The sequence below is a fragment of the Pleurodeles waltl genome, chromosome 2_1, assembly GCF_031143425.1.
Source record: "Pleurodeles waltl isolate 20211129_DDA chromosome 2_1, aPleWal1.hap1.20221129, whole genome shotgun sequence".
Classification (NCBI taxonomy): domain Eukaryota; kingdom Metazoa; phylum Chordata; class Amphibia; order Caudata; family Salamandridae; genus Pleurodeles; species Pleurodeles waltl.
In genome coordinates, this window is record NC_090438.1 from 280296705 (window position 1) to 280316364 (window position 19660).

Consider the following 19660-nt stretch of genomic DNA (forward strand, 5'->3'; position numbering starts at 1 on the left):
TATTTGGACAAGGATGTCAGAGGACTGAAAACTAGCGAGGAACCTCTGCCTGAGGGTAGGTCGGGAAGCCCAGAACAGTCTTGATCTGCCCGAGGTAAGGGTGAACCCTTACAGAACCACAATGTCGCCAACACTTGTAAGCACCTAAGCAATTGGTGCCTTCGAGAAGGAGCCCTGAAAAAGATCCAGGGAAAAAAAACCTCCTAGAAGGCAACAGGCTCCATGTGGACAAGGAAGACAATCCCGTGGACAGACATCACCTCCGAGGAGCAGGAGAACACTAGGAAGAATTTAGAGCAAGCAAGAACTGTGATCTACTAAGACTGACAAATCCAGGAAATCATGGAGTAGCTCAAGCGTGAGAAAACAGACAGGATTGATGAAGTGCTGCAACACAAGGAGTAAAGGTAATCCTAGGTATATATAAACCCAAAAACAGGAAATCACCTCACCAACAAAAGTTGCCACCATATTGGATTGAGAACTTCACTTAGAAAGTAATAGAGTGGCAGCCATTTTGGAATGGGCAAAAAATCTATCCCAGGAATCCTAACTAGAGGATTCTGGGAAGCAGACGAAAATTCAGCAAAGAGGCTCAGCAGGCTTCTCCTATCAGGAACCCACAGGGAGTGGAGCGAGGGCGCAGAACATTCAACCAGTGGAGAACACGGCAGGCTGCCAGCATTCGTGAGGCCTGACTCGCACCTGGTAAGCATCGGGTCCTGCCACCTGGGATCAACCTAGGCGCTTCCATTTTACCCTTGCCAAATAAATGGTCATGCTGGACTCCGTCGAAGGTGGCGATCTTTGCTGACTATACTGCAAGGGTCCAGCAGCAAAAAAAAGAGCATTTGCTGAAGGTAAGGTCAATCTTAGATCCAGGCAGATTAAGTATATACCACTTTACCCGGTGAGGCTCAGGGCGATTCATCAAGGGACACCATACTATTTTGACACGTGCACCGAAAAGGATGGAGGAGAGGCCCCTTGTGGGAGACACCGGGCCCTAGCCCAGCCTGGGAGGTGGATACCTGGAGAACTGCGTGACCTCGGAGGACAAGGCTTCATGGCTGTCGTGGACAGGCGAGGTCGGTACTTGGCAGGTTGGGTGCAGACAGAGACAGGGAGTCATCTGTGTCAGATTGGGGTTGCCCGCGCCATGTAACCGGTGCCTGAACTTGCTGCAGCAGTGCCTCAGAGCTGGACAAGACTCCGACACATGACTGATTGCAAACACTGTTGGAAACCCTGTGTAATCTGGGCTTGGCAGACGTTAATTCCTCTGCCAGGCCCAGACTAACAGCCCACCAAATTTAGAATAGATCACCAAACCGGTGATCATTTCTAAAGCATTGGCAGGTTTCTGTCAATGCTTTTTAAAGACTGGCCACAGCTCTGTCAACATAAGAGAGGACTATATAACCAGATATAGGTCTATTGCTCTCAACATTACAATGTCTTAATCCACAGGCTCTGCCTCTCTTTTCCCCTGCCTCTCCAAAATATATGGATTTGGCAGGGGAAAGAGAAATGCAAACATTTTACCATTTAAAATTATTTTTTAAATATAATTTTACCACTCGCCAGACTCCCAGAGTTGCAATTAAACAGCCACTTTAGATATATATTTGTCCACCCTCACATGACTTCCACAAACAAGAATAAGAAGGCACATTTTCACTAAAACACAGAAAACACCCCAATCACCCTTTTCAAAAAAGCTCTATGAAATAGGCACTAAACTGTGGATAGCAGGGTTTTGAGAGAGACCAGCCTGTTCGCAAAGACCTCTATAGAGGGAGAAGATTTTGTATATAGCAGGGGTTGTTGAGGGATTGACTTCAGCATGAAGACCTCTGTACAGGTTGAAGACTGCGTGTAATGGAGTGTGATAAGGTACTAGCCAATGGGTAAAGACCCTTGCACAAGGTAAAAGATATATTTAATAGGCTTGTGAAGGGGACTAACCTGTGAGAATACATCTATATACAAGGTGATTTGGTGGCATTGTAGGCTGTGTAGAGGGACAGGCCTCTCCACACAGACTACTCCCCAGGGCAATGGGTGTGCACTGTTGGGTGTGGCATGGAGTGACCTCTCTGCACACACCACTTTCAAGGTGATGGGCATGCCCTGTAGGGTGTGAAGTCAGAGGGTGCTCTCATTTCCACACAGACCACCCCTCAGGGAGATAAGAGTGCGCTGTAGGGTGTGGAGAGGTTATGGTGTCCCGCACAGGCCACTCCTCAGGGTGAGAGACATGTATGGAGGGTGTGCAGAGGGAGAGGTCTCTGCGCACAAACCACTCCACAAGGCAATGGGTCTGTGTCTGTAGGGTGTGGAGAGACAGTGTTGTCTCTGCACAGACCACTCTCTAGGGTGATGGGAGTGAACTGTCGGGTGTGGTTTATCTGCAAAGACCACTCCCCATGCTGACGAGCGCGTGCTGTGCGGTGTAAAAAAGTACTGCAAGAGCTATTTGGGTTGGTTTATGCTTTTTAAAGATTTTGCACTGTAGTGAGGGCTGCTGTGTGACATGAATTAAAGTAAAGAAAAACTATTGCATGGACAGCGTTGAACGCTTCACAGCACTTTGTTTTTATTTACTTTAAGATATGCTGCACAGCAGTCCATGCCGCTGTGCAATATGCCTTAAATCAGCGCAATGGGTTAGGCTGGCAAGCAAGCCCCTCCTTTGGGGAGAGGATGTTGTGCAATGGCCACAGCTGCCGACTGGGAACCAAGTTAGAGTCTCAGCCTCAGCTCAAAATACTGTGATTCTGGGCAAATCACTTAATCTACCCGTGCCTAAAAAAAACAAAAATGAATGTGTCCTAGTGTAATGTACCTGGTGCTCATGGAAAGCACTCCAATACCCCTGAGTTGTGTTAGCTCTATATAAACCTGCAAAAAAAACAAGTAACAAGAGGGAGGAAGGTGGGAAGTGAGGGGTGAGTGGGTTAAAGAGAACAACGGAGGTGGGTGGCCACAAGAAGCAGTATTTGGTCCATGCTCCACGGCAAGGGCTAGAAGACTGAAGCCCAGGAGGAAGCCATAGGCGCCAACCAATAGGAAGCAAGGAAAAAAGAGTGGCGTGGAAGCAATCAGAGTTAAGTAAAGGTAAGCAATGTGAGGCTCTAAGCCCCTTTAGGATTTTTTTTTTCCAAAAGAGATTTCGAAAGCACAGTGCAAGCGCTGTGCAGCTGAAACCTAAAAAACATGCTTTTTGGGCCTGGGTCAAGATTTCTGCTAAATTTGGTGCAATTCCATTCACCTGACTGTGTGCTATCGCTGTTCAATTTCTTTATGAAATGGGGAAATTGTGTTTTGGGACTGCTACCCTCCTCCTTTTTTCTTCAGCGCCACTGCACGGATCACCCAAAAACTTTTCAAGGAGTTGAGGTGGATGAACTTCTTTTGGAAAGCTTTCAGTACAAAAGTTACTTGCAAACCAAGAGAAAACATTATATATATTTATTTATTTCTCTTGGTATAAGATGGCTGCACTATTAACTGTGACATGAAGAATGATGGATCTTGTTATCGCTGACCACCGTGTTTATAATTAGTGTTATGTTTTGTTTTTTAATAAAAAGTTTAAAAAGTGAGGGCGTGGCCAGCCATCATGGCCATGTGGATGTGAGCCACAGTGGCTCTGCCAACTACCTTACAGACAGCGGCAAATCCGAGGTCATCAGCCGGTATTTGCACGGGCAAAAGATGAGGGGGAAGGAGTGAAAAACGACAGCCGGTGAACAAGCTTCTTCGATTGTGACATTACCCTGAAATTCGCTGCGCCGCTCTAGCGGCCTACCTCAACATGGTGGTGAAAAGGGTCAGGATGCCCTGTGAGCACTGAGCCGACTGCGGTTACATCCGAGTGCACCAAGTGATGTTAAAGGCATGGAGGTGGCAGCGGGGAACTGGCGCGAGGCAGAGACGCAGTACCTGAGTTATTGAGCTGCGGAGAGAGACCCTGTCCTGTTCGCTCCTTGTTCTGGGAGTCCACGGATATGCGGCTGTTGTGGGCCTCGAGCAGGGGCCTAGGAGGTGCAATACAGAGCAAAGGCTTTTTGGAGGGTTGAGAAGAGGCAGGTACGAAGCAGGGATGGTGTTGGTGTCAGCTGTGCCACAGCGGAGCTCCAAGTAGTCATGCTTGACTTGCCTGACTTTGATATGGCGTCCGCTGTGAATCTGCAGGGAGAATTGTAGGAGCTGGGAACCCTACACTGACCACAATACCAATTAGACCTGGGAGGCCCCAGTGTTGGTTGGGAATACCTGGAGGGGAATCCCCATGCAGGGGGGGGGGGGGTGAGTCAGTGACCAAGATAAAAGAAATGCACCCCCAGCTCCTGCTGGAGAAGACAGCGACTGAGGTGTGGATGGAGAGAGAACGAGATCCAGTGATAACCATACCTCACATACTCTTGCTTGAGCTCTTCCATACCGGAGATATAGCATTTAATATGTCACCAAAGAAGAACCACCGTAATCAAATGTCTAATTATTTCCCTACAACAACGGCAAGGGCGACTGTCAACATCAGGACAGTGCGCGCTCTACGGACGACGTAAATGCAAAAACCCAGTCCTTATGCAAAGGCATATTTCATGCATTATGTTTCTATGCAGGATGTTACCCTTTTGCATTGCAGAGCTTTTACCTTGAAAAGTCATTAATGCTGTTTGTAATTCATTGTTCATTTGCAAGGCTTGTTTGCAGGACTACAGGGCGTGGTCCTTTATTCTAAGACTTTCTAGAAGCCTTTCTTGCAGCATGGTTGGGTGTGGCTCATGGGCGGGGCTTGGCTCTATATAAGGAAGCCAGCCCAGCTCCACGTGCTCACTATTCAGAGGTTCCAGTGCAGAGCAGCAGCATTTTCCAGAGCTCCTGTCCCGGAGGCCTATCCAGTCATTTCCAGGCCTGCCCTCATTTATTTTGTGATCTTCAAGCAGGGCAATAAGGCGGAGGTCGGGTTAGGCCCCCGACTCAGTTTTCCAGTGACACGCGAGTTTTGGGCCTAAACTTGAAATCGCATGTGCAATTGTTTTCATGGCATTTGTATTGTGAATTCCGAATCGGCAACAGTGTGCGCGATTCATTCCAGGCATTTACTTCTTGGCATTCAGATCGGCATTGTGCGCGATCATTTCATGGCATTTGTATCGTGAATTCCGAATCGGCAACAGTGTGCACGATTCATTCCAGGCATTTACTTCTTGGCATTCAGATCGGCAGTTGCGCGATCATTTCCTGGCATTCGTATTGTGAATTCCGAAATGGCAACAGTGTGTGCAATTTTTCCCCCACATTGAACTCTTGAATCATAGATCGGCAGTGTGCGCGATCGTTTCATTGCATGTGAATCTAGATGTTCGAATCGGCAACAGAGTGCGCAATTCATTCCTGGTGTTTAACTTTTGAAATACAGATCGGCAGAGTGCGCAATCATTTCTAGACATTGAAACCTAGATGTGCAGTTTGATTAAGGTGCATAATATTCCCTGAGCATTTGAGTCTTGAAACTCAATCAGAGAGTAACGTAGCAGTGTTATTCATGGTACTTGTACAGTTCATTCATGCAGAGAAAAAAACCATGTGCTCTTTGATTCTTGCTACAATGCAGAGGTTATTCTAAGAAGTATTTTGGAGAGAGTTTATTGTTCAAAATATAATATGTTAATTCTAGAATGTTCATGAGATAACCTTTCTTGATTTCCAGGTTCCTAGATTATTGAGGCCTTGTTATAGTGAAGCCTTAGGCCATTCATGTTTTCAGCTTAAGTGTTTATTTGAAACAAAACTTATTGAAAGTCATTGTGATTAATCTTGCAATTGTGTTGTTTAACTCTTGCTTCCACAGGTCTCCTTCCCCGCTGTTCCCAACCCAAAACCTATTCCCTCACTTGGCCATTCTTTAACTCTGTGCTATATAACTAGTGGAGTTTGTAGCTGCCAAGAGCTGGACATGTTGGGAACATGTGCAAGCCCCGAGGATCTGGTCTCCTTGACAGTGACTCTCCTACAGGCACAAGGATGGCTCTTACCAAAGAGGACCTCCTTTCCTCGCTGCATGACTAAGTCTGAACTAAGAAAAGAACTCAAATCAGATATAGCGGCCTCCTTTGACTCATTTAAATCGGAGATTAACGCCCGTTTGACCTCCATCCGGACAGATATTGACTCCGTCGGCTTATGCACGGTGGACTTGGTAACGAAATACCAGGACATGGAACGTCGACTACAGCCAATGGAGCGAGTCTCGGAACACCTCCATTCGCAACTGCAGATGGCGCTACTCAAGTGCGAAGATTTGGAAAACAGATCTCGGAGGGCAAACATCCAACTGAAAGGCTTGGAGGAAGGAAGGAGTGGAGGGGCCGGATCTAGAGGCATTTGTTGTTGGCCTGTTTTCAGACATCCAAGACAAAGGGCACCAGGAGGTGCAGTTGGAGAGGGTGCACAGGGTGGGATCTCAATCCTTCGGGAACGGTAAGAGACCAAGGGATATAACTGCAAATCCTCCGAGTGGCGCGAACAAAGGAAACCGTAAGCTTTCAAGGGGTGATGTGCTCCCTTTACAATATTACTCCTGCTACTTTAGCACAATGCATGCAATTCAAGCCGGCAATGACAGCGCTCCGTAAAGAGCGAGTCAAATACCGCTGGGCCTATCCTTTTGGCATTGCCTTTGAACTTCATAACACGCAACACCATTTTATGTCTTTTGAAGAACAGGGGTGTGGAATTCCTATTACCTGACGCTTTAGACATATTGTTTGGGGTCAAGGGCAACAGGTTTTCATGTTTATTTTGTCTTTGGGAGAAGTAGGCCCAACCCGCTGCTGCACAAACCCTTTGGCTGCCAATTTACAGAGAAAGAAACTGTCTGTAGTTGAGGTAATATGTGTGCTTATATGTTAATGCTGTTCAAACTTGTATTTATGGTTCATTAATGAAAAGCCTTCATTATTAGGGTAAGCCCTGTAAATAAACATTTTAAGGTCACACTGCACTACTGACAATGGTTTCAGTTAAAAACAAAAAACAAAACAAATGTGCACACGTTTGAAAGGTTTAACAATATGAGGCTAAGTATAATGCTCCCAGAATGCTCTCTGATTAGATGCAAATGTTTGCAGAAGCTTGTAAGCAAGAGTGATGATTTTTTGCTTTCAAATCAAAATGTTCAGAAAAAAATGCAATTAGGAAAAAACCAAAGTGTTTCGCTACTATGAAATTTTAGGTGCTATTTCTTCGAAGCTTCATTTAGTAAAATGTGTTGGTGCATGCCAGTATTTCCAAAAGATATTCCTAATGGAAAATCAGTGCAACCTTTTTCAACAAGATTATAGGAAGCATAAAAATAAACAAGCACTGGCAAAACCAACAGATCCAACATAGTTTTGTGAGGCAAAGAAAACAAAATGCTTTGGTCTCAAAAAGCACACATTGCCACCAGTGGCATAACAAAGGCCCGCAGCCCCCCTGCAGGGGGGCCCTCAGCACAGCACCTTCCCCTAGTCAGTCTGGAGGGGGGGTCTCCAGGTTCTTTGCAGGGGACCTCCTCCAGTTTCATTATGTCACTGATTGCCACAGTAGTTGCCAGCACTGAACAATGCCACTTTGTGTGCCAATACGCTTCTTGCGAAAGAGCAAAATGCGATCATTCACGGTAAAGCTAGCCTATACAGGGAGAGAAATAGAAGTGTAATAAAAACAAAATGTCTTTGTTAACGCAAGACCTAATTAGGGACCCAATTCCTAAAGAAAGTCACAAAAGTGCACCCATGGTATATGTCTTTAAATTAGTGGCTTTCATGAATTCACAAGAACTTACAGAAGTAGACCAGGAAATTGTATTCCTAGAAATATTTGTGACCTGTATTTTATCAAATGCAAATATGCATGTGTAGTTTGCTCATGTGAAAATCTATTGAGCGTTTACAGGTTCACTTTACCTCTAACCACATTTTCCCCCCATCATGGAATAACTTTTACTCCTGCCATTGTCAGAAGTAAACCTCAAACCTTTCCCATTATGGGAAAAGATTAGAGAAGAGCTGGAGAAATACTTTAAAAAATGCAAGTTAGTAGGTTTGCAGACTCAAAGGCATTCCAGCCCTGGAACTATTGCTTACTGCTTCCTCCAGCCCCAGTATACAGATCTGCGGAAAGCTGGCAAAATAAGGAAATGGCTATAGTAGGGATTAAAATTGCATGTAGTAGTAGCCCTGGCATAGGGCTCTTACATATTGAGATTGCTGCCATAATCTGTCGCCACACTACAAGGCACCAAAAGGGACAAGTACATTTTTTTACAGGACAAGTAGATTTAAGAAGCAACCTGTCCCATGGACAAGTAGATATTTTATTAAATTCCACAGCCCTGAAGAAGCAGCTTCACTGCTGGGTCTTTCCCAAAGACACTCCAGGAGGCAAGGGATACTACTGAAGGTTCCCCACCGGTCCATGTAGCCAAATCATCAGCAGGAGACTGCCGTGTTCAGCAGAGGAGACGACAAGACAACAAGAGATGAACTGTTCCTGGGACTTCTTGGTGTTTAGATTCACTAAACGCACCTGTGACACTGTAAGCATGCAAGGGATACCCAATGTAGAGGCTGTGTTTTCTCCCTTCCTTTAGTCAAAATGTTTAGGGTTATATTAGTTTCTGAATGACACATATTTTGAAGATGGCTACCCTGGCTGGGATTCTGCTCTGTGGCGATTAGCTGTGGCGACGCCTTAGCCATACCATATTCTCGGATATTACTATATGTTAAAAATACAAAATCTGTGGGACGTAGTGGTGGATATGTGCCAATACGCCCATCTACTTTGTTGTGTCGATGGACTTGATAGCCCGTGAGGGGTACATTCCCCTAAACTCTTGGTTGGTTCTTTTTGTTATGTTTTGTACTGTTGAATGGATGGTCGGATGATGGCGGGTGGGGTGGAGGGGGAGTGTGGCAGGGGGAGACACTGGGACAGGATCTAAGTGGTCTGTGAGAATCGGGGCGGGGAGACATTTTGCATCCTTTCATCTTATACTCCCATATGGTCCTTAACACTCTAACTTGGAACGTAAAGGGCTTGAATTCCCCCATGAAGCAACACCAGGTATAGAAATATAGTCTTGGTAGGAGCCTGGATATTGTAGCCCTCCAGAAAACTCACCTGAAACGTAGCAAGGACCACAGGCTGTGAAATAAAATGTATCCCTTAATCTATAAATCGTCAGCCACCACCAAACATAATGGGGTAGCACTTCTATTTCACACCTCATTAAAAGTCCACCCCACGGGTAGCAAATCTGATAAGGATGGGAGGATAATGATGGTCAAGGGGAGGATGGAGGGCCGAAAATGCACCACTGTAACACTTTATGCACCACACTCTGGCCAATCAGAATTTCTTTTATCTCTACCCTTACTGGGAGAATTTGCAAAAGGGTACATCATTCTGATGGGAGACCTTAATATGGTCTGGGATATCACCATAGATAGTACTCACCAACACCGGATGCAAGCTGGCAAATTCCCCCAAAAAACTAAATTGACTCTCCGTCAGTTAAGTCTGCTGGATGCCTGAAGGGAATTTCACCCCACCACGCAGGACTACACCTTTTTCTCCCACTCGCACAGAACCTATTCTAGACTAAACCATGTCTTCATTAGCCAACACTTATGATACTCTATAATGTAGGCTAATATTTACCCCACAGTTATCTTGGATCATGCCCTAGAAGAAGTGGTGCTGGACTGGCACCCTTCAACCCCGAAGGCGCACTGGTGATAATTCCCAGCTATACAGACACAAGAACGTATCTTTTGGGATGAGATCCACAAAACGATTCAGGAACATTTCCAATTGAATAACACTCAGGATACACCCCATTCTACAAACTGGGATGCATTCAAAGCAGTGATCCGGGGTAAATGTATATCTTTGATGTCTACTTTGCTCCAACAAAAGGACCAAAGAACGCTTAGCATTGGAAGCAGAACTGACCCAAGCAGAAAGAACATAAATCCAAGCCCTCTGTCCCTCTTCAGAGAAAAGTTACGGCATTGAGAGGCAAACTTAGAGCTATATACTCCAACAGAGAAAAATTAACTCTTCTTCGCCTAAAGAAAACCACATACAAACAAGGTAACAAAATACAAATCTAGCGAGACGATTGATGGTTAAACAGGAGAAAGCGTATTTAAACCACATTAGAGAGGACTCTGGGGGTGTTCACCATACTGAAGACAAAAAGGTGGAGGCATTTAAACAATTTTATAAACAATTGTATACCACTGACCGCATGGACACTGATGCCCAGTTGGCCTACCTAGAGGCCGTAACCTTGCCTCGGGTCCCTTTAGCTTTCCACAACACCTTAAATGGTCCGATAACCAGGGAGAAAGTACAAAACGCAGTAAATACTCTCAAACTTCGAAAATCCCCAGGTCCAGGCAGACTTAATGCACACTTTCACTAGACTTTTAGTGTAGAGCGTGTCCCTCACCTGGAGGAATTATATAATTATATTGCAGACTCCCACGCATTGACTCCTACCATGAGGCAAGCTCTAATTTCCCTTCTCCCAAAACCTGGGAAAAACCTGCAACTCTGTGCTTCCTATAGGCCAATTGCCTTACTTAGTTTTGATGTTAAATTATATACAAAAATATTGGCCACTATACTTGAAGATTTCATTGCCAGAACGAATACATCCAGATCAGTCCGGATTTATTAAAGGCAGGCAGACCAATGATAATCTGAGGCGGGTGATACATGTAACTGAGAAGGCTAACAAAAAGAATATTCCCATGATCCTTTTGGAAATGGATGCAGAAAAGGCCTTTGACCAAGTGGGTTGGAGTTTTATTTTCCAGACATTACGTAAGTTGGATTTGACGAACATTTTATTAATGTGATTTGAGCTAATTATATTTCCCCCGGATCCCGAGTACTAGTGAATGGGGTGGTTTTGGAAATTTTTTGACTCTCCAGAGGTACTAGACAGGGATGTCCCATTTCCCCTTTATTGTTTGCCTTGAGGCATTTACAGCAAAGACACTCCTCTATTTGTGGTCTCCAACTCTTTGAATCTGCGGCGGAGTTCAGGGTTAACCTTAGTAAATCCTTTTTACTCAGTCTTACAGTCCCACGAGTGGAGATGGAGGACATAGTGACCTTATCTCCTTTCCAAAGCGGAGAAAGGGAAATTACATATCTTGGTATAAAGATTACCCTCAGAATTACAGATTTATATAAAGCAAATTATCCACCCTTACTACGACAATTAAAAGCAGATTTTAAGTGTTGAGCCCCACTGTCCTTGACATGGATAGGACACATTCATGCAGTCAAAATGACTGTATTACCTCGCATTTAATATTTTTTCCAAGGGCTCCCTATTGATTTAGAGAGGGGCTTTTTTCCAACTATACGTACTATGGTGACTAATTTCATCTGGCAAGGCCGTAGAGCCCGCCTATCGCACCAGTTACTGGCACGGCCCAAGGGGCTGGTGGATTGGCTCTGCCGGCATAGGCAAACTATTATAGAGCATCTCAATTAAGAATCATAGCAGAATGTTCTCTTAAAGCCTCTGAGAAACAATGGCTACACATGGATAGAGCAGTGGTGGGGAGTACAATCTGTAATGTTTTGTGGAAGCCTAAATGTAATTGTCCAAACAATGCATATTTAAGTACTCCGATGGCTACCACGCAGAAAGTATGGGACAAGGTAATCCACATGAATGGTCTAACGACATTCTTATCTCCCTATACACCTATCCACTATAATGAGGCCTTTCAACCAGCACTCCACCAAGGCCCCTTCAATAGATGGCGGGAGGGCAGATGTTTTACTATCTGATTTGTTTCACAGTGAGAATATCCTGAGTTTTGGGAACTGCTGCTCCAACTTTCAATTGCCTATCTCCGAGATTTACTACTATACTCAACTGAAGCATTGGGCTCTTACCCGACCAATACGAGAGGCTGCCACTAGGGAGCTTCTCCCCGTAGAGCAATTTGTGAAAAGAGCAGGGGCCACTCTGGGATCCATTTCCCTTCTCTATTCACTATCGCAATCTACCACAGGCACCACCCACTATGTTACATTTTGAGAACGCACTTTAGGAAAGCTAATCATCAATGGGCAATGGTAAACGTTGCAGACAGATATCACTAAATTTAAATGCTCAGTAGGCCTACATGAGGCACATTACAAAGTGGTTTATGATTGTTACTTATACCCTGCAAAACTACAAGAAAATCTTCCTGAATACCTCAGACTGCTGTTGGAGAGGCTGCAGCCTCTGAGGGGATTTCCAACACATATGGTGGAACTGCCCAACTATCCAACCATATTGGACAGTAATCTTAGCCCAAATCAAGGAAATCTTGGAATACCCAGTGCCATGCACTCCAGAACTGGTACTTCTGGGTCTCCGCTCTCCAAACCTTAAACACCAAATAATTGTTGACCGATTTATTATGTGGTTGTGTTTAGGGGTAGCAAAAATGACATTAGCTGTGGCTTGGAAGAAGACTGAGGCCCCTTCTATATCCCAATACAAGCGCTGCGCCTTTGCCAAACATGATAATGCCGTTTGCCTCCTTGCGCTATGGCGTAACTATGACATTTCCCAGCTACTTCCTACGGGCCATTCCTCGGCTCTGCCCACTTCTGTTTCGCTTGACGATCATCCTTCATATTTGGAAAGTTATATATGTTTTTGTTTGTTTATTCTTTGATTTACTTGAGGCACTTCTGATTAATTACAAGAAACTGTATATGCTCTTACTTGCTACCAGACAAAATTATATTCTTTCAGTTGTTGACTTATGTAGTGCGCTTATGTGTATCTGACTCTAATTCTTATGAAACTCTAAAGGGCTAAGTGCTACTCATGTTGCTTAGTGACCTATCTTAAACACAATGTGACAAAAAAAAGTACAAAAGTATTATTGGCATTCTTCAGTGAGGCAGCAATATGATATTTCAGATAGGAACTGCAGGAATTCAGTGTTTCATCTGGCACACGATTTTATTATAGCAACATGGTGACTTGATGCTGCACAGAAATAGTGCTCCTTTGCACTGTCGTAGTCAGACCCTGGGTTACTGGAATATTTGAGAAGCCTCCAAGTAGCTGCCTGGCCAGTTGCTTTTTGCCAATTCATGTGGAGTACTAAGGTATAAAATGCACTATTTCTTCAAAATATTGTTGTGAAAACAACTCCCTAAAATGCCCGATGACGTGCTCAGAAGACACCAAAGTTCTAAAATACTTCATGAGTGCACTTTCAGAACTAACTATAAATCTACTGAGTTCATACTCAATTTCTTTGTGAAAGTGGGCTGTACAGTTCATAATTTGAACCTGCTGTGTTTATTCAATGATAGATGGGCTGTACTTAATGCAATATACAGATGGTATTTACTAGGGGTGGGTGAACTTCGAAAAGCTCTAGCCAGGCTCAAGCCTGAAGCCCGACTTTGGCTCAACTAAAGGTCCCTTTGGAACCTCGAGCCCTTAAAAAGCTGAGATTTCATGTGGCTTTTGCCTGCCACTTTAGCTTTACCCTCTTGCGAAAAGAGGTAGAAAAACAAGGCATTATCATTCGAGGTTAAAAGGAGAGAAGAATATCCAGTTAATCGCTGATTTGTATGAAGTGAAAACCTGGATTAAACATAGCTTCTCTGTTTAACCAAATTGTGTGCTCTCAGGCAACTATTATATATTACTGGTCCTCCTTTTGCTTCACAGTTACATATGGAAGCACCTTTAAATATATGAGTTCAGAATACCAGCTGTGGAAAAACATATTGCGTTTGATTGAATAGACTATAATGTTGCTTTATCTGTAAGAATATGGGCCACATCCAGGGTTAACATAACAAAAATCATGACTCCTACTTCATTAATGGCACTGGTAAGGACTGGGACAGGACGGTTCCAAGTTCATGTTTAAAAGCTATAACTTTGAATAAATACATCTCAGTGCGGTGTGACGTATTGATGTCAAAGCCTCTACACGTTAAGGAAATGCACTTTTTTTTTTTATTCTGAAGGGCCTTCATCATATTTTATATGATAACTGTTCATGATTTACATTGCAAACATTTGCAGGGCTCGGCTTGTGCACACATAGTCTAGCCACACCCTTGGTTCAGCTCGCCTTGTTAATTTGTTAGCTCACCCCCTGTAGTATATACATCCTGTGTGCTCCTACATTCACCCTATCTATCCAATACACAGGAAGATCAAGATAATCCAAACAAATGACACATCCATAACTTTCCACCAAAGCAGAGCACCACAAATAATGACCTCAGTATATACATGCTAAAAGGAAATGCCTTTCACAGAACTTATCCCAGTAAAATTGTTCTTAAGGGGTGGTTTAAAAGGCTGAATGACAAGCAGTAATCCACAGACAGTGAGGGCCATAAATGATTAATAAATTTGATTTTGGTTAGTAAATCTAACACGTATAAAACTCAAATCACTGACTACAAATAAACTTTTCCTAGCTGCCGAGCGGCACGGTTTAATGTATGACAACTTCCCTGCTTTATAAAATGCAAAAGACAACATCTGGTCCTGTCATAATAAGGTGGTACAAATCAACGATCAGGGATTTGCATTGGAGGCTTACTGTGAAGACAATGCCTAGAAATACATTTAAAGACAAATTATGTTTAATCTGGAGCAGCTTAGATCAGAACATTTGTGATGTCTTGATGATGATGATGATGATATCAACCACAAGGATTTCTGTACTCAGATATGAAATTGAAGTTCATTGTTTGGAACCAAGAAGAGAAGCGCTGTGGAACTGGCTCTAAATGCTGGTTGTCCTCGTAAGAGAACATTACGTCAAAATTGACGTCGTTTACGAGTTTCAGAGAAGATGAAGCATGTGATCAAGGAGGGCATGCTTGGATCAGGGCAACTATTCCTACTATGACAGTCAAACGGAAGTTAGGTTTGACTCAGGGTATGAAGCAAAATTTCTTCTACTATGCATTGGCCGTGGAATTTGGTCAATGGCACAAGCACTGTTAGACATAACCCAGAATGAGATGGACAGCCTCTCACTTCTGCTGAATGGAAGGGTAGAAACGGCTTCATAAGGTGGAAAATCTACTTAAAGAAGGGCTATGGAAGACTGAGTGTGAAGGCTATGTTAAACAAGGATTTGCAAAGCTAACAGGTCTCTGTTGTGGAGCCTATTTGCTTTGTCAAATTATTTTTTTGAAGTCATAACTTTTGTAGTCATTTTGCAGTAACGTTAAGCGTTTTGTGAACATATTTACATTATATCATACACACTAGCTCAGTGGTTCCCAAACTGTGCGCCGCGGCTCCCTGGTGTGCCCTCAAAACTAGCCAGGGGCGCCGCACACAGTCTGGAAACCACTCGGAGGTGCTTTGAATCGGCAGCTTTTCATCGTGGTATTGGAAACAAAACCCCCTGCATTAATTATTGTGACCAGCGGAGGGCACCAAAGTACCATTAATAATATCCCTATGACCAAAGAACAAAAATAGTTTCCAATAAATGGGTTTCAGCAACCTGAAGGAGAGAATAAAGAAGACAAACTGTAAATAGTGTAGGTACAGGTACAGGCTGGGATTACGTTCCCCCACCCGCCAAAAAAAAGTTACATTATGGGGAGCCGTGGCCAACACGGCCAATAGGTCAAGGGAGCCGGGGATCGAAAAAGTTTGGGAACCACTGCACTAGCTAATAACCCACTGCTTTTTACTAGAGAGCCAGTTTCTTAGCTGTGCCAGAGCTTGCTTCACATAGAATCACTACTTGCCTTACAGAAATATACACACAGCCATTTAATATTCAATATCCTCTACATCGGCTAAAAGTGAATTAATGCTCAAAACATCAATCACATTACACTCTTGAAGCTACGACTGAGTGTGGACAACCGCACAACTATGTGATTTTGATAAATTTGATAAATCATGCTGACCCCAGCACATAGTTCCTCTTGTCATTTCGAGGTATACTTCACCTACCACTAAAACCAAAGTTAAACATTTTTTTGCAAACTATGTGTCCCTATACTAACCCACCACTAACCCATTTTGGGTTCGAGAGTAGTGTACTAAATGCTGAAAAGCACTTCAACACCTCTGCAGGTGTAGTAAGTGCTATATATATATATACAGTTAAAAATGCTGTATTGCTTCTGTATGTCTGACAAATCTAACACTTTCTTCTATTATAATGATGGAAATGTGCTGAACATTTGGTCGATCCTTCCACAAATGTCCCTTAAAGAGACTTATACTAGAAGTTAATTATTTCATAGAACAATGGCCTAGCTGTTTGTAAAATTGCATATATGTTCAGGCAATGTACTCAATAAGGAGAGGTTTGCAGGAGGAGCAAGGAAATCTTTACTTTTTCAGGCCAGCCTTTTTTGGGGGTCCCCTGCAAAGTTGAAAGCAAAAGGGATATGAAACACACTTTCTGAGCCGCTTTTGAAACCATACTTTCTCACATCCCCAGGAATGTTTTAATCAGGGCTTTGAGTAGGATGAAAAAAAATGTGTGTGTGTGTGTGGGGGGGGGGGGTCTAGAAGGAGTGTGGCCTATGTTATTAAGGTAGTGGCATAAACATGTTTAACTAATTTTTGATTCCTATAGTGTGCCACCCAACCAGTATTTTGGTTCCTTGCTGTGATTTATTTCATTACATCCAGATATATAATGGAACAACTGACATATACCCCAAACCAGCCAGAACTATTGGCTTTGTCAATAGTTGTTAGCTATGTAAGATAAATGAGTAACAACAATGGTTTTGTTAAAAATAATTAATATTGAAAATGTTTCAATTCTGAAGTGGTGAGATTGTGAATTAAACATTAATAGGGCTTGTGTAAGGAGTAGTCGTTTACAGTGTCTCAATCACCCCTGTTAGGTTCACTCTGTTAGAAATGCGAACATTTCCCTCTCCACTTCTCCTGCCCTTCACCACCCCCAAACACACAGCATACACACTCACCTGTAAACAATGTATTTTATTTTGCTTTCACTTTGTCAATGGTTTGGCACCTGTGTACCTCCTTCGCACATTTGCAAAGGATCACAATTGTAACAGTAGGTGGTGACCATTGTTCTGTGAGCTTTCCAACGATTGAACGTGCATGTATTCTGATCATCTTTTTCACTCAATGAAGGACACTATGAGAAACTCATGCTGCCTTCAGCCTCCTCTCCAAAGCTCTCAGCCAAGGACCGTTATAAAGACATGGGGGTGACTCAGTTGAAAGTATGCACTAAAGACATGTAATATGCTAAACTAAATAACGAACAACATCCCGGAAATAGCTAACATTATTAGGGAATGCAACATTAAAACGTGGAATATAAACAGAAATCGATTTGCTGACATGGATTGCCTGAACGTTTTTACATTTATTGTTAAAAAATGGTCAGTTTTGATGCTTTATGGTTAAGGACATGGATATATGGCCCAACAGGGTCCCATTTTAATGTTTTTTCTTAGTTGCTACCGTGTCTAAGACCTGGAGGGACCTGGCTCACTTAAGAGTCCTGGTTTTAAAATGTTGTATCATGCAGCCACTGACAATGCCAATTGTCCTTACCTGTGATACCAAAGGCAGACATATTGTCTTTGCCAATGGTTTCTTTGAATAGGTTTTGTGTCCCTTACAAGGAGCTTAGGTGGTAATTTTAAATAAAGTCAAGGGGCAAGTAGGAGGGGGTCAGGTGACAAATGAAAGGGGGAGAAAGAATGCACTGCAGTGCATAACTTCAGCAGTAGACGTATACACCTCATTCAATCAAAACATTATGAGACCGAAATGCTCCTGGGCAAGACAAACACAAGGACCTGATTTAGACAACCAGGGCATCCAATTACGATCAAGTGGTTGGCCCAAAGCCCACTGAAAGTATAAACAAAGGGAAGGCATGCCTACAACTGTCGGTAGCCATCATCTAAAATAGTTAACGGATCAAAGGACTCTGGGCAAATCCAGATTTTAGACCAGGGTGCAAACTTAAAACTTTCGTTCTATTCAAAAATACCTTGCTGAACTTGTAACAATTTTGCCCTGGGTAAACCAAGCTGGTAGTCAAGCCAGGGAAGTCCGAGGCGATGTTTTAGATTTTGAGGTTTGTAACTATAACTAGGTAGAACTAGTGATCTTGCTATAAACAGATGCCCCAGACCTACAGATCTATATATTATCTACTATAGTCAAGATATAAGTTAATAGTTATAATAATAGAGACAAACTGCTATTTATTCCATGAGTGGGAGCTGCAGTTGGGGAAAAAGTCAACACTGGCATAAAGAATCACACATCGCAAAGGGTTACTTGGCTCTACTATGTTCCACTAGACTCTGCTCCATTAGATGAAATTACTCCTGTGAAGGGTATTTGCCAGGTTTCGTTTAAATACTTGGTGTTCCACTGTCCTGACGCAGACCCCCAACTCCTTTTCGAGTACATCCCCCAATTTCTCTCTTCATATCTGCCACAGGTACATTTTGCCCCCACACACCTTGGGAAACCATGCCTTCTTATCGTAATCCCACTCGTAGATGGTGCCATCGGATGGGTCCTGGAATGTATGCTGCTGCTCGCTGTTGCCCTCCTCCCCGTAGAGCTGTTGCAGTCGCAGCTGCTCCTCGAAGTCCTCGTTCCCGTCCGAAGCGCCGCTCATTGCTGCAGGGAGAATATACACACAGTATACCGCGCAGGATGTTCAGTCCGGGCTGATTCCCTTGGAGCCTGGCAATAGAGGGGAAGGGAAGAGCGACTAAACCTGCGCGACACTACAGTGGCAGACGCACAGCCAGTAACAACACCCAACATGGAAACTGAGGCAGGACTACTACGCGCACTAGCATGGCACGCATGTCAGCCTAAATATCTTTCTTTCAGTGCCGAATGTGGTCACTTTATTAAACCCGAAACGATCTACAAAGACTCAGATTGTAAAATATTTTGAGTTGCATCTTTATTTATAGAATTAAATGCTTTAACATCATACTCCTAATTTTAAAAGTGTCGTTATGTATAAACCATTGTTAAATCGTAATATTCAAAATGTTGTGACCGTCTTGGGATTTTGATGTCATTCAATACAATTATTTTACTCTGCATTTAGAGCTACTGCCCTGAATAAGGGGAAGCAGGTTTTCCTAATATGACCGAAAGCGACACGATTAAGATTAAACTGTGTAGAAGTTGTCCTATTTTTATGTCAGTTGCAGCGGTCTTTGTGGGCCAATGGAGCTTTCTAGCTGGATCTCCTTCCAGGCATGCGCGAGAGCGTCGCATATCAACGTGATTATTGTTAGCACGATCACGCTGATGGAGTGTTAGAGAGTGTTAGGGCAAACGTCAGTTAGTATTGACACTTTTGTAACGGGAAATGCTGCCAAATTTTCAGATTGGTTATTTGCAGAGCCACTGGAATTATGCTGCAGGAGCGGGCAGATTTATGCGGCAATGTTGAGTAAACTATGCGATAAGCAAAGGCAAAATATGCGGCATAGTGCAGCACGTTTTGTAATAGTATTACCTACATTATTTCATCATTTTTATGTCGAGCCCAGGCAGCGCCCATGCGCCGTCTGC

General features: G+C 43.4%; 1 protein-coding gene across 1 annotated transcript in view; it reads right to left on the reverse strand.

Moving 5' to 3' along the window:
- Nucleotides 1–18874, reverse strand: part of HTATSF1 (HIV-1 Tat specific factor 1) — a 230997-nt gene extending 212123 nt beyond the window's left edge. Inside the window, exon 1 of the mRNA XM_069212458.1 lies at nt 18579–18874. Coding sequence (XP_069068559.1) covers nt 18579–18740 — 162 coding nt within the window. The 5' untranslated portion in view covers nt 18741–18874. The remainder of the gene's footprint in view (nt 1–18578) is intronic.
- Between the last annotated feature and the right edge of the window lie 786 nt (nt 18875–19660).